At 33.6% G+C, this 14,922-nt stretch overlaps 1 protein-coding gene across 4 annotated transcripts in view; it reads left to right on the top strand.

The window, feature by feature from the left end:
- GC (gamma-glutamyl carboxylase) overlaps positions 1 to 14,922 on the top strand; it is a 66,798-nt gene that overhangs the window by 46,700 nt on the left and 5,176 nt on the right. For all 4 annotated transcript variants that reach the window (XM_081760329.1, XM_081760330.1, XM_081760331.1 and 1 more), the window contains exons 8-10: positions 5,820 to 5,944; positions 9,243 to 9,374; positions 12,029 to 12,353. In XM_081760329.1, the coding sequence (XP_081616455.1) occupies positions 5,820 to 5,944; positions 9,243 to 9,374; positions 12,029 to 12,353 (582 nt within the window). The remainder of the gene's footprint in view (positions 1 to 5,819; positions 5,945 to 9,242; positions 9,375 to 12,028; positions 12,354 to 14,922) is intronic.

Genomic DNA, 14,922 nt, shown 5'->3' with positions numbered 1-14,922 from the left:
TTATCCCAATAGTATGATTTCGAGAACCGCTTCTGATCTCATCCCTTAATCTCTCAATCTACGAAGAGAAATGAAATCACAGGACTTGTATTTTAATTGGTCCGTAACTATATATAAAGCACATGAAAAATAGTTAGCCACCTGACACACAATCCGAACTGAATTGTATCGAAAATATCACACAAGGCTTCATAAAAGTAACCAGACTTAGGTATATATACATATCATAAAAGTCATATAAGAAACTTTTTAACATACTCCTTTTCTTCCTTTTTCATTTTCGTTTTTCTATTATTATAATTATTTTTATTATTATTATTATTATTATTATTATTATTATTATTATTATTATTATTATTATTATTAGTATTATTAGTATTATTATTATTAGACTTCATTTTTTCCTTCGTTTCTTTCAAAAAGATTTTGCAGTTTCAAGTTTATGCAAACATCTAAGGATATCCAATCATACCATCAAGAAAGTCATAATCATCAGGAGAACTACATCACATAATAAAAGGAATGTCTTTGAATTTTATTGTATAAGAACAAAAGAAAAATCCAATTTAAATTTGGATGAAATCAAACTGCACAAGAATTGAAATTGCATTGAATTGGAAGTGCATATTATCAATTGTTTCATTCAAAAATTTTATTTACGTTTAAATCAGACTTCCCATTCAGTTCTCATTATGCACTTGCCGAAAAGCGTGATAGTGGAGCAGTTGATAATAGGTGTATCGTATATAATGGTAAAATGTATATGGGATATATTCTGTGATGTATGAATGGTTGATGTACTTATTTTGTTTGTGGTATTTTTATAAAATGTGTTTTTGTTAATATATTTTCGGTACATATGAGTTATGATTTACGATGTGTCATCAAAAAAGTACGGTAAATTATTTTATTAGAAACAAGGTATAAGCTTACATTGAATTTGATTTAATCTCCTTCAAAATACTGTCCTTTGCTAGCAGTGTACTTATCCCAAAGTTGAATACATGACTGAAAGCTTTTTTTGGAAGGGCGTTCAGCTGCTCTGTCGTGACTTTCTCAATGTCAGGAGTGGTGTCAAAACGTTTTCTTTTAAGCTCAGTTTTAATTTTTGAGAAGTCAGAAGTCGCATGGTACCAAATCTGGTGAGTAAGGCGGATGTGGACAGACAGGAACACTTTTTCCGGTTCAAAACTCGCGGATCAAAAGCAAGGTGTGGCACAGCTCGTTTTCTTGAACAAGGAACCCATTTGCCCATTTAATCGGCGGTTAAGATGCTTTTCACGGATCCATACAAGATGTTTAGTTCTTCGGAAAGGTTTCGAATAGTCATTCGCCTGTACGGGAAGAAGTCTTTGTGTCACTTTTTGCACGTTCTCATCTGTTTTAGACGTCGAAGGACGTGTCAATCGTTGCTTGTTTTCAACCGACTCCTTGCCACTTTTGAATCACCCATATCACTTGTAAACAGTCTTCAATGCTATTGCTTCATCGCCATACACTCATGTTGACATTTCGTGATCTTCTTTGGCACTTCTTTGCAGTTTAGAACAAAACTTAATGTTAGCGCGTGGCAGACACTCTTAACGCGTTCTCACTCTTCTGCCTCTGGAAACCAACTAGCACAGGGTGTCTACCGATATTGGAAATACTGGAATTTTGATCCACATACTGGAAAAATCATGAAACTGGTAATTTGTCAACAATACTTTTTTGTAAGTGTTTTAATAGTCTTAGAAACAGTTTTGTATTCATTGAAATTGTAAATTTTTTCAGAGCAAGAGTTGTATACATTTTATAATTAGACATTTAAAGCAATGAGTGGAGTAGAGGGCTATGAGGGGAATTAGGAGACCTTTTAAAAAAATGTTAAAAAATCATTGTATTTCAAAAAATCAAGGTTGACTAAATTTATTAAAAATAAAATATTCTTTTGATGGTAAAACAATTACAAACCTGAAATCATCAAGAGTGTGATTATTCCTAAAGAATTTAAAAAAAAATCATTGTATTAGATACAGGAATTTTGCTGATAGTTAAACTGAATATACTGGAAATATACTGGAATTTTGAAAATGAAACTCAGTAGACACCCTATAGCATGTCACAACTCGTTCAAACTCGACACTGACTGTACCAAAAATTTAGGCTACCGAGCTTACCAGTTGCAATGGATACATCGATAGATGGCACCGTGCAGCTACATTCATCGTACCCTTTTGGTCACAGCTTGTATGTTACTTGACTAACTGTTTCTAATATACATTTTACACTGTTAGTTGTGGAACAAATAAATGTGTGATTTGATTGTTCGTAGTATATTGAGCAACCGAGTGAGACCAGGAGCTGCTCTCGAAATCGTGTCGCTGGGATACATACATTGGCTTTCTATGGTTAAAAATATAAGTTAGTTCGTTATTTTCCAAATAGTTATTATACATGCAAGTTATTTAAAAATAAGCATGCATTACATTTCAGTAAACAAAATATTGAAATGTTGTACACGATTATTGAATTAACTGTGTTTAATACATATTTTCAGAACAAGAAGGTAAGGGGAAAATGGTAATTTTGTATTAATTGGGTAAACACCTTGATTTTTATTTAGTCTGATTTTTATTTTATTTTCGTTTGAAATACAATAAAAGTTTTAATTCAAAAACACAACACCATTTTGCATATTAATTAAATCAAACTAATAGTGCGATGTTCAGAAATTGTACAGGACATAATTTCTGTTTAAAAAAAAAAATCTATTCATAAGATCCTTTGTTAATTTTGTATTGTGACAGTTACTTTAAAATCGTTGTTGAAGTGTTTAAATAAAAGTTGATAAAGGTAGTATTTATTGTTATGCATGTGGTTGTTATGTGATTGTCCATTAGCTATGAATGTGTTCGTGCGTTGATGTCATTTGCTAGAGCTTGTAATTACTCTTTTGTTTCTATAGATGGAGCAAAATAATTCTGAAGCAATGATTGAGCAGCATGAATAGATGTATTTTCCCTTAATTTGGGGAGAATGCATGAAGATGTTTTATCTGGTTCTACAGGTAATGTGCTGTCTCAGTAAGTCTTGGTTTGGGATAGTGGTAGTAAATGTTATTTATTTATTTATTCATTTTGTTTTAGTTTAAAGTAAATTTTTAGACAAAATAGTAGTTAATTAGTGTATATCCGTAGTTTTTGCTTTTACGTTCTTCGTAGCATAAATCCGGACAGGATGATAGTTTTTCAGTTCCATTGTTTTAATATACCTTATGTTCGTTTTGCGTAACAGTTTTCAGTTTTCCTGTGAATTTTCGAGCAGAAATACTTTTACGAGAACATGTATTGTGTGTATATATAATTATTTGTAGAGACGGTGCTGATTTTGTGAATTTGGAGAAAGTTCCTTTCGCAGCGAATGCTAGTAATATTTATTTATTTTTGCATGTATAGTTAGTATTTGCTTCAAAGAAAGCTTTTAATATTTAACAGTCTTGATGTCTAAAGTTTCAAAAATGAGCGTATGTGTGTTAGATTTTCTTCTTCCTTAAAAAGACTAATCACTGCAAAATTAAAATACCGCTAATTTTATAGTAATTATTTTTATGTGTGATATCTTCAAACAGATAAAAGATAATCGAAATGTGGAATAAGAGCGCGCTAGACAATATTATTTTCCATGAGGTATCGTTACCTCGATTCACGTAACTACTTTCAATTTTCAGTTATTTAAAAACGCGAAAATAAATGCCGATTTTCTAAATGGCTGGAAATCAAAAACAGATAAGTGAGTCGTGACGTAACGGTATCTCATGTAAAATAATATTGTCTAGCGAGCTCTTGTTCCACTTTTTGATTATCTTTTATCTATTTGAAGATATCACATAATTACTGTAAAATTAGCGATATTTTAATTTCGCCGTGATAGGGCCTCTTAAAATCACGAGCCTCCAGCCCTTGTGCGCTTATAACAAGTAATTGCAATAACATTGTACTAGTATAACAAATGTTAAAATATTTGCATTTGAACATATGCATTGGCCGCTTGAAATATTAGCGATACCATTCTTCCGTGTTATATCAACCGAACTACGCTGTAAAATAGACATTGTCTCAGATTTCCTTAATACATAATACAATTAGTTATTTCGTAAGGAATAACTAAAAGTGGGATATTTACTCTAATACTTTATTTCATTTGCTGCAGGGCTTCAAATTTTCAGTCAATTTTCGACTTTTTAGACTGTGTGTAAAAACTGTACCAACAGTCAAAGGAATCTGTCTTGCCCTGGATTTTTTTTTAAATGTAAAACAGAGAATTTCGAAATATATAGATAACTATCTTAGTAGAACAGGAAATTGATAATATTGTTAAGTTCTGCGTAGATAGAGCAAATTATACTAAGGATTTTTTTTTCACTACCAAGTTTTATTACAAAATCCTCAAGGCCCAAGTAGCCTAGAAAAGGATTTTTACAGAGTTTTGAACAAACTAAGTGGAGTGGATTTAGGATTTGTAATGCTCTAAGCATGGAGAGACAAGTTAGAAAGCCACAAAGCTCCAGGCAAGTTAGTGGCTGAGGTTAAGAATTTTACAGAGTTTTGAGCAAACTAAGTGGGCAGTATAGTAGACCTAGAGCTCTGAGCAAGTTAAAAGCTTTGGGTTAAGAGTCTTCATCCCTGCGAAATTAAAATACCGCTAATTTTACAGTAATTATGTGGTATCTTCAAATAGATAAAAGATAATTGAAATATGGAACAAGAGCGCCCTAGACAATATTATTTTGCGTGAGATACCGTTATCACAAGTCTCCTAGTGGCTTTCCGTGTTTAGCTGTTTAGAAACGCGAAAATAAATGCTGGTTTTCAAAATGGCTCGAAAACGAAAGCAGATAAGTGAGTCGTTATAACGGTTTCTCATGTAAAATAATATTGTCTAGGGCGCTCTTGTTCCACATTTCGATTATCTTTTATCTATTTGAAGATATCACATAATTACTGTAAAATTAGCGGTATTTTAATTTCGCCGGGATGAAAACTCTTAAGTTTTATTTAAAGCTTAGGCAAGCTGAGAGAGTGAATTTTACCAGCTCAAAACTGATACCAGTTCCTTTTATTTTTATTGTTTTATAGCTGCTCTAGTGTGGCAGTAGCGGTTTTTTTTTTTTTTTCATAATTAGTGGTGTTCTGGTATTCCTGTTGTTTGCCACTGTAATAGTTCGTAGTAGGACGCACATTTTATTTATAAATACAAACATGTGGTAATTGTTTGTAAATAGAGCTACCGTATGTGCAGAATATTATAATATACATTTTTTTTCAGTTGCTTTGGCTAAAGATCTGGTATATTAAAAATTACATTTTCAATGGGAAATATAATTAGAATGGCAACAAGTTCTTTTTCTAAATTAACTTTGACATTTTGTCATTATCCTTTGCTTATACGTGTCTACTTTCCAAGAAAACGCAGTCAAGAGTTTGTACTGTCGTTTGTATAAAAAAAAAAAAAAAAACTTCTAAATAAATACAGGCTTAATAATTTTATGTGAGAAAATGAATTTGAAGGTGAAATAAAAATGAATATGGTTTTACGCGTTTAAGTGAAAATTATCCCACATTTTTACATAATTATCTAATGTAACGGCCGTGGACAAAAGCAACCTTGACAATTGTGTGTTAAACTTTATGTCGTCAAATAAATTGGAAAGTTAATTACATACGTAAATATGATGTATTTTTCATTGTTTTGTCGCCTATAATTTTTGATCATTTACATATTTTCATATGTGTCATTGTATAATACAAGTCGCTTACATGCTGGGATATCTTTTGTAGCATCTGAAACTGAGAGTCAGTCAGCAAGACCAAAATTAAACTGGAAGCATAAGCTGGTTGTTATTTTGCTAGCGTCGCACGTTGGCCTGCAAGTTTTCCTTCCGTATTCCCATTTTATTACAAAGGTGAGTTCATTCATTTTTTTTCTTTCTTTCTTTTTAAATCCATTTAGATAACAGGAATAATTCAAATGAAAGTCGAAAGCTAACACTCAACATTATAAAAAACCTTTACAAAGTCTTTAAAAAAAATCATTTAATTGGAAGACAAAGAAGTAGTGCTTCATAGTAGGCCATTGCATTAGTAAAATATTGGGTTGTCGAATAAGAAAGTTTTTTTAATTATTATTTTTTATTTTTTATTTATTTATTTATTTGTTTATTTTTTGAAAAGGCTATTTACATAGTCTTGCAATGTTCTGGTATATAACATTCCTATACAGTACAACCCCTCAAATCCGAACTAATTGGGGCTGAAGCCTGTTCGGATTTCGGGGGGTTCCAATTACCCGGGAAATAATATTACGTACTTATTTCGTCACTGAATTGGCGGTAAAACAACGACTGAGGTTAGACAGGTGGCCCAGTGGTCGAAAGTGCAGTGACCTTGACTGGCGGGTGTACACTCATGTCCAAAATGATTGTCGCATATCTATAACTGTCTTCTTGTAAGAATATAATTAGATAATGATTTTGAATAAGCATTAAGTCTAAAAATGTTAAAACCTTAAAAAAAAAAACTAAATTTGTGTGATTAAAGCTATTTTTTTTCCAACTGTAGTTATTTTTTTCTCCTGAGAACGTGTTCGAATTTCCGGGGTTCGGATTTGAGGGGTTGTACTGTATTTAAATATTTTAAAGTACAATAAAAGCAAGTAAACATTCAAACGGTAGTTCCTCATGTTGTACTGCTTTCTCTTTGAAAAATTGGCTTTGAAACTTTTCAAAATTGTTTATTTTCAAAGCCAAAAAATTGGCATGAAGGACTCAACTCTAGCCATGTTTCACCGTTTGTGAAATCCTTTTCTGACCATAATTCTTGTACAGAATACCGCATCGTGTGGTTTCAAATACTTTAGATCAGCGTTTCCCAACCTTTTTCAACTTGCGGCACACTACGGGTGTTACTTGAATTCTCGCGGCACAGTTATAGATATTATTATTTGTAAATATAAAACAGAGTGGTATTTTTTTTTCTCTGATTATTGATCTCCTTCTCACAGAGAAAAAAGCTCTATCATTGGTTTTCCCCGTGGTAAATCATTATGCTTATTTTTCATTCTAATTTAAAAATAGAAAACAATTGCAAAGAAATATTGGACTCGGGTTTTTAAAAATACGCTTTAACTGTATCCAACCTCTTAATAAGAAGGAAGATCACTAAATAACGAACGAACAAACAAATCTCTTTTACTTTTAAAACACAAATGTAGGTAATTTGTCGAAAGGATTAAATGATATTTTAAATTTTCAAGTTACGAAATAGTCTGCGACAATAAAGAAGCAATAATGGTCATAACAATGATAACAAATACTTTTTTCAACATTACAAAATGCACAGAACAGTAACCCGGTATGAAACTTAAAATTGTAGATTCATAGTAGAGGTTCATAGTAATGTGAAATATAAATATACATTTTTCCTACGTTTTGCAATTTGATTGCTATAGAATTAATAATTTTGTTTCGATTCCTCGCAACACACCAGCGGCCCATTCACGGCACACCAGTGTCCAGCGACACAGCGGTTGGGAAACGCTGCTTTAGATGGCTGCATTCGAGATCTTGATAGCAAAACATTCTTCTGCCTTTAAGTGTATACTTCATGAAAGACTGTTTTCTCTACTTTAAGATAGTACAAACCTCAAATTTCTATATTTCTTAGCAACCGTAACCCTTATTTTCATGCGCGGCAGTGGAAGAAAATAAATCGAAATCCAAAATGGCGGCAGATGAAAAAAATATAATCGATAACTTTCTCAGCACGTCATTAGTAAGGTGTTCTTTGGTAATAATACAAATAAAATACCTGACGGTCGAGCAAACCCCTTTGATGATTTGACATGGAATGACCCCTACCAAAAGTTCATTGATAGAGATTGCTGTGCGTCATAATGCGTTATTGTGGTGCGCCGAAAACTTCATAACGAGGAGCTGCACAACTTGTACCATTTACCAAACATAGTTAGGCGAGCATCATGTCTAGGGGGCTGAGGTGAGCAGGTCATGTAGTCTAAATGAAAGAAAGTAAAAACACGTTCAAAATTTTAATTGAAAAGTCAATCGCTAAAAGACCACTAGAAAGACCAGGCACAGACGGTAGGACAATATTAAGATGAACCTCACAGAAATAGGAACACAAAGTAGAAATTGGATTCAGTTTGCTGAGAACAGAGGTAAGTGGAGAGCTTTTGTGAAGTCGGCATTGAACCTCGGAGTTCCATAAGCAATATAGTTAGTTAATAATATTTTATTTGATTTTTATTTATTCTCCTCATTCAACGTTTAATAGAATACTAATTCTCCAGTTTCTGTGGAATTCACCATTTCACGCCCCAGTATCACGTTCAATTGTGTATTTATAGAAACTACGATTAAAGATAATAGGTATTCTCTTTTATCCGTCTTCGATCCGATATTTTGTTCTCGAGTTATGGCTGTTTTTGCATGTTTCCGACTTTTCAGCTGCTCATAGCGTCGAAAGCAAGAATTTTTACACCCAGGTTGATCTGTACTTTCCGTCTTATCTTGGTGTCAGGAATTACCTCCCAAACGTTATCGGTGTTGTTTTGAAATCCCCCTCTATATGTCTTCGTGTGAGCGTTCATTTCCCAAAATGTTTCGATGTTGTCTCCGAACTTTCTGTGTATATAGTGGGGAAAACTAATTGTTTTACTGGAAAAGAATTAAAACCCCGGTCTCCCGTGTGGATGTTCTTTCATTAAGCTACCACCAATATTGCTATATACATACCAGAATTATGTGAAAAGGAAGTTGTTCAAAATTTGTGTTATACTGCCCATTTACACTATAGACAGAGCCTTGTATAGAATAACGAAAATAGTAAGAAACAAACAAAAGCAACACGTCACTGATAGCTTAGTGGAATAACCGCTTTGGAATCAAGATAGCTACGTTCGATTCTCTGTAGTTTAGCATTTCTTTTTCCCTTCAAAATTGGTGAATTTAATATTTAGTCAATTAGAATGATGACTTTTATAAGTTCGATCATGAGTAAATCGCGTGAATTTTAGTTCTGCTCAAAGCTATACCCTTGTTGTCATAAACCGAATTGTGGCGTATGGACCATGGTAGGTCTATTTCTCTTATTAAACTTCGAGAGCATCAGTCTGTATCAGTTAGAACTAGACACGTCTTAATGTAGATCTATGTCATAGTATAAAATTGTTTGTACGAATTTCAGGGATACAACAACTGGACAAACGGTCTGTATGGCTATTCGTGGGACATGATGGTACATTCCTGGGACACTATCCTTGTTGTTGTAAAGATTGTGGATCATAATACGGGAAAGGAGCATTTCCTTGATCCTGAAGTAAGTATCTTTATATACTAGTAATATCAGTCACGGGACAAAAGTTAAAAATTTTGTATGTTTTTATTTTTCATTTATTTATTTTGTAATGCCATTGATTTCTTGACACTGATAGTTTGAACATATTTTGCTGGTGTCCCTCTGATTTTGGCAATAGGAACGATTTTATGATAGTAAGCAAGTGATTTAGGATCAGAAAATCTTATAAATTCTTCTTCTCCTAACTCTTAAAAAAAATCAGTTTAACATCTCATGACTATGCCCTTTAGACTAAGCAAGACGGGTAATTAAAGCTAGTGAATAATGATGGGAGAATTGGTGAAATGAGAATGTAGGAGAAAAGAGAGAGAAAACCAATAGTCACGATGTTGTTCATTACAAATTATTTATCCTAGTATCGAACCAGGGACCCGAGGCATCAGAGGAAAGCACTCCATCACTGAGACACTATGTCCCTTTTCCTAATTCTAAAACCGCTTACTTCAGAAAACCAACTTTTTCCGTTAAACTTGAGGGAGAATACACAAAATTCGAAATGTTAATGTCAAAAAATCAATGAGGTTAAAGAAAGGTAAGACTATGTTTATCATTGTAAAAAAATAAAATGAAATGAAATCTTTGAGTTTTACGTCCCACGGTTACGCCCACTAGACTAAAGGAGACGGTGATGAGAAATGAATGAAATGGTGGAATGAAGGTGGGACGAAACGTAAGAATTCCGAGGAAACCCACGCACACGGTGTTTGCCCATCAGAAAGTTCACTTGGCGCGAGCTGGGGTCGAACCAGGGACCCCGTGCACCAGAGGTGAACGCTTTACAACTGAGCCACCGCGTATCATTATATATATATATATATAAAGCATACGGACAATCTTAGAGAGATGTCTAATGAAAATGATATATATATATATATATATATATATATATATATATATATATAGGATGTTTCAGAAATATGAGTCGGTCATTTAGTTGGAAAACTGGAAATGCTAGGGGTGGCTATATAGTAGGTACCACCGATATAGATGAGAAAAAATGTTATAGCTGCACACTTAACACCGTCTGCTATTTTTGGAATCACTTCAAAGTTTTCAGACTGCTACAGGATCATGTTATATTTGATTTAGGGTTAGAAATTGCAGAGAAAAGTTGTTGCAGGTAGTATAGCTACATAATGGATGACTTATGACCTTAAGTTGCTTATTGCAAAACCTTCAATACGACAAGGAATCACTTCTCAATAGTTCGACTGTTACGTACGTACATTTTATGGCTTTTTTTTTAATACTACTAGCATAAATTAGTTGTTACAAAAAGTTAACTTTGCTAAAAGGTCAGTTATGAGTAAGTTGCGACAAGTGTCTTATTAAGAAAATATTTATTATAAATTGTATTACAAAATAGTATTTTCTGATGTCTTCCGAATTCAGGATACTTCGGATATTCCAATTTGTCTGGAAAAGTGTAGTTTTACTGTAATTTTGAAATTTCAACAGTTGAAGGTATAATGACTTATAAGCAGAAAGAAAAGAAATAGAGGGTGTTTGAAAATTTTTGAACCATAAGTGTGAGTGAAATAAATCTGCTAGCCAGGGAAGTTCTGTCTGTAAATATTTTTGAGATATAAATCATGGGGAGAGGTATCGGCATTCGTCCTCAAGAATGCAAGAAACATACGAAGACGATGATTATTCTTTCACGAAACATAAAAAATGACGAATTGGAGATAGATGTGGCATTATTTGTGGACAAATAGGAATTATAATGAGTAAGCTGAGTGAAAATATATCGTTCTGAAGCAAAAACGACACATTGACACCAAGTATAAATATCGGACGGCCATGATAATAGCGTCCCGTAAAAAAAAAAAAAAAAAAAAAAAAAAAAAAAATCTATTTTCCGACATTATAGCGTAATATGGCAACATTGAGGGTACCAGAGAGTTTGAAGTTATGGCTGACCACCAACTATCCTACAGGTAGACAGTTATGAGCAAATTAGAAACTTGTAGATCGTGGAGGAAAAGCAATAATCTATCTACCCCTGGTAATGACTTTCTCAGTGATTTACAAATTTTGCCTCACTATATCTTCTATATGTGTATAAATTATTAGATATTTTCTGTTGAAAATCCTCATCCGTGATTATGAATATGGAATGAGATTGTTTTAGAGGTGTTTGGGAGAAAAATATTTTAAAACTTTACTTTTTAAAAAAAAATCAAAGTAAGCAACAATAAAGTACTTGAATACTTGTGGACTTGCAATAATTGTGAACATTTCTTCCATTATATCAACTTATATATATAAGCAACAAGAATTAATATATATAAGGTGGCTCAGTGGTAGAGTGCTTACTTCTGGTGCGTCGGGTCCCTGACCATGTATCCTTGTGGTGGACAACATCATGTTTGTGGGTTTTCTCGGAGTACTCCCCGTTTCCACCCCACATTATCATTCCACCAATTCTTCCATCATCGTTCACTTATCTTTTTAAATTGAAATATTTCGGTTCGTTTAATTACCGTTTGATACTGTGTATTGCGAACAATATTCTCTCCATATGGAAGTAAATACAGTCTTTTATAAGGTTTTTTTAAAATACTTGAAATATGTTACGTAAACATTATCTTCTATTGTTGAATCTTTTACAGGCATGGGTTCATTCAAATCGCTGGGACAAACATGCTGATATGCTAGTCCAGTATGCTCAGTGTGTAAAGAGAAACTTGCCTCATATACGCAACATGTCTGTCTACGTTGACGTCTGGTGTTCATTAAACGGCCGATTCCAGCAACGGATGTTTGATCCAAATGTTGACCTCCTCACTGTCGAATGGTCGCCGTTTCAGGAAATAAAATGGTTGATGCCTCTGCTAACGGAACTCAGCTCTTGGCGAGAAACAATGGCTGAGATCGAGAAGGAAGTTTATTCGTGGTCTAATTTCAGTGACGTTTTGTTCGTGGCTGATTTTCCAGGTATTTACTTATGCGAAACAGATTAATCTTTAGTTTAAAATAAGAAAAGATGCCGCAGTTATTTTTGGCCAGGGTCTAGATTTTGTTGAACTTTCTAATGGAGAGGACAGCGTAAAGTCTTTCATCAGCTACATATTTTAACTGGTATAATTATCTTAGTCTATCCTTCCAACTCAAAAATCAAAAATTCATTTTGTAAAAATCACTAAATAAAAATTAATTGCATAATTGTTGCATACTGTATTCATGGCGGAAGGACGTTATGTAGTTGTCTCATGAAATAGCATATCTATTCTCTAATCACCAGTCGCTTTGTATTCTGGAGTGTTCGTGCGCGCCTTTGGCGTGGGGAACCCGGGTTCGATTGACGGCGGAAGCTCATGTGGTTCAGATCCCACGTGAAACTGTAGCTCCACGTCTCATAGAGCCTTGCAGCTGAAAAGGGACGCTAAACTAAAATCATATCAAAATGTATTGGTGTTACAGTCAATTAATTGTAGTTAACACTTTTCGTACGAATTGGCTGACACGCTTTCTCATTGTGGGGAAGTTCAACATTGTACTATGGGCTTAAAAGTTCACAGAAATATTATATGCAGAATAACAGGAATTACCGGTTGTTAAATACCGTTACAACTTTCGTGATATAATCGTCTTACTCAGTTGCCTGTGTATATATATATGACAAAAGTATGCAATGATTACACCGGAAAATGTAGTAGGTACTTTTAAAATATTTATGTCATTTTTAGTTGTTTTGAAATTCTACGCTAGATTTTAAAGTTTTCGATCATTTTAAACTATTCTTAACTACATTTATGTAGATAAGAAATCAAAATGTGCGTGTGTTATGAAAATGAATAGGTTAAGTGTTCAATAATTCTTAAATTTGAGAAGGTTTACGTAGTTTCAGTGATTTCCTACAATATTTCATACTACTTACTGATAACCGGAATGAATTTGTGTGTGGTTACTTTCGAGTTAATTTTGTGACAGTTTTCCTTAATTCCTTTTCGTGAATTTCCTTATTACAGCTTATATTCTGTACTTTTTAAAATGCTGAACTACGGAGATTTACAGTTTAAGTGAGAAAATTACAAACTGTTTGATTTTTCACATGGTGTACCAGCAAAATTAACAAAGAAATTGGAAAATAACTTCGCTAAAAGATGTTTATTAATTTCAGGGCCGCGGTGGCTCAGTGGTATAGCGTTCACCTCGGATGCATGAGGTCCTTGGTTCGATCCCAGTTCGCACCAAGTGAACCCTGAGGTGGACAGACACCGTGCGCATGGGCTTTCTCTAGGTTCTCCGTTTCCATCTACTTCATTCATTTCACCATTTCCTTTATTTCTCATCATCACCGTCTCCTTTAGCCTAGTCGGTATAATCGTGGGACGTAAAACTTTAAGATTTTATTTTTATTTTTACTAATTTCACGTCTTAAGTAATATTGGACTGTAAGAAATTAAAATATATTTATATTTATATTATAAAATATTATTTATATTATTATTTTGAAGCCAGGTTAAACAGGAGAAAAGTTTTACTTCAAAAATGAGGAAATTTATATAGCGCTTGTAAGTCAAGATTTTTCAATTCACGCTGTCTATTGCTTCTTGTAAAGATATCCGTATAACAGTTTCATTGTTCTCAACAAAGAAAGTAGTATTCAATTGTGGTGTAGATGTCAGCATTTTCACTTTGTAAGCAGGAGGGTTGGATTTCAATCTACGATTGCTATTCTAAGGCAGGGGTGCCCACAAGGGGGGTGCTATGACGCAAACTGCGTCATTGAAATATTTGGGGGGGTTAAAATCTATATAAATATATTTGAGGGGGTGTAAAAAATTAATGGAAAAGATTTTTTTTTCATGGAAGGACACCTATGAATAGACAATTGGGGGGGTGCGTCATGGACATAAGGGGGGGGCACCACTGTCTAAGGGGTGTATCTGAGTCGTAAGAGTCAAATTCTGAAATAATTTCTTTAAGAGGCCTCATCCCGACGAAATTAAAATACCGCTAATTTTACAGTAGTTGTGTGATATTTTCAAATAGATAAAAGATAAACGAAATGTGGAGCAAGAGCGCCCTAGACAATATTATTTTACATAAGATACCGTTATCACGACTCTCTTATCTGCTTTCGATTTCCAGCCATTTAGAAAATTGGCATTTATTTTCGCGTTTCTAAACTGCTGAAAACGGAAAGCCACTATGTGACTTGTGATAACGGTACCACACGCAAAATAATATTGTGTAACGTGCTCTTGTTCCACATTTCAATTATCTTATATCTATTTGAAGATATCACATAATTACTGTAAAATTAGCGGTATTCTAATTTCACCGGGATGAGGCCTCATAAGTATGTAAAACCTGACCAACGTTCTACCATAAATTCTTCCCCGCTCTTTTTAATAGTCTTTAGGAGTCCAAAGTAATTATATATATTTACTCACATGTAACCCCCTCTGAACCCCTAGTCACTATATCTAGTTAGCTTGGTTTAAGTGAAATATGTTATTGATTTGTATTTGAGAGTCTATTATTGTTCTCATTTACT

Source organism: Thermobia domestica, chromosome 5 (genome assembly GCF_964235325.1).
Source record: "Thermobia domestica chromosome 5, izTheDome1.hap1.1, whole genome shotgun sequence".
NCBI lineage: Eukaryota > Metazoa > Arthropoda > Insecta > Zygentoma > Lepismatidae > Thermobia > Thermobia domestica.
This window is presented reverse-complemented; position numbering and strand designations above follow the sequence as displayed.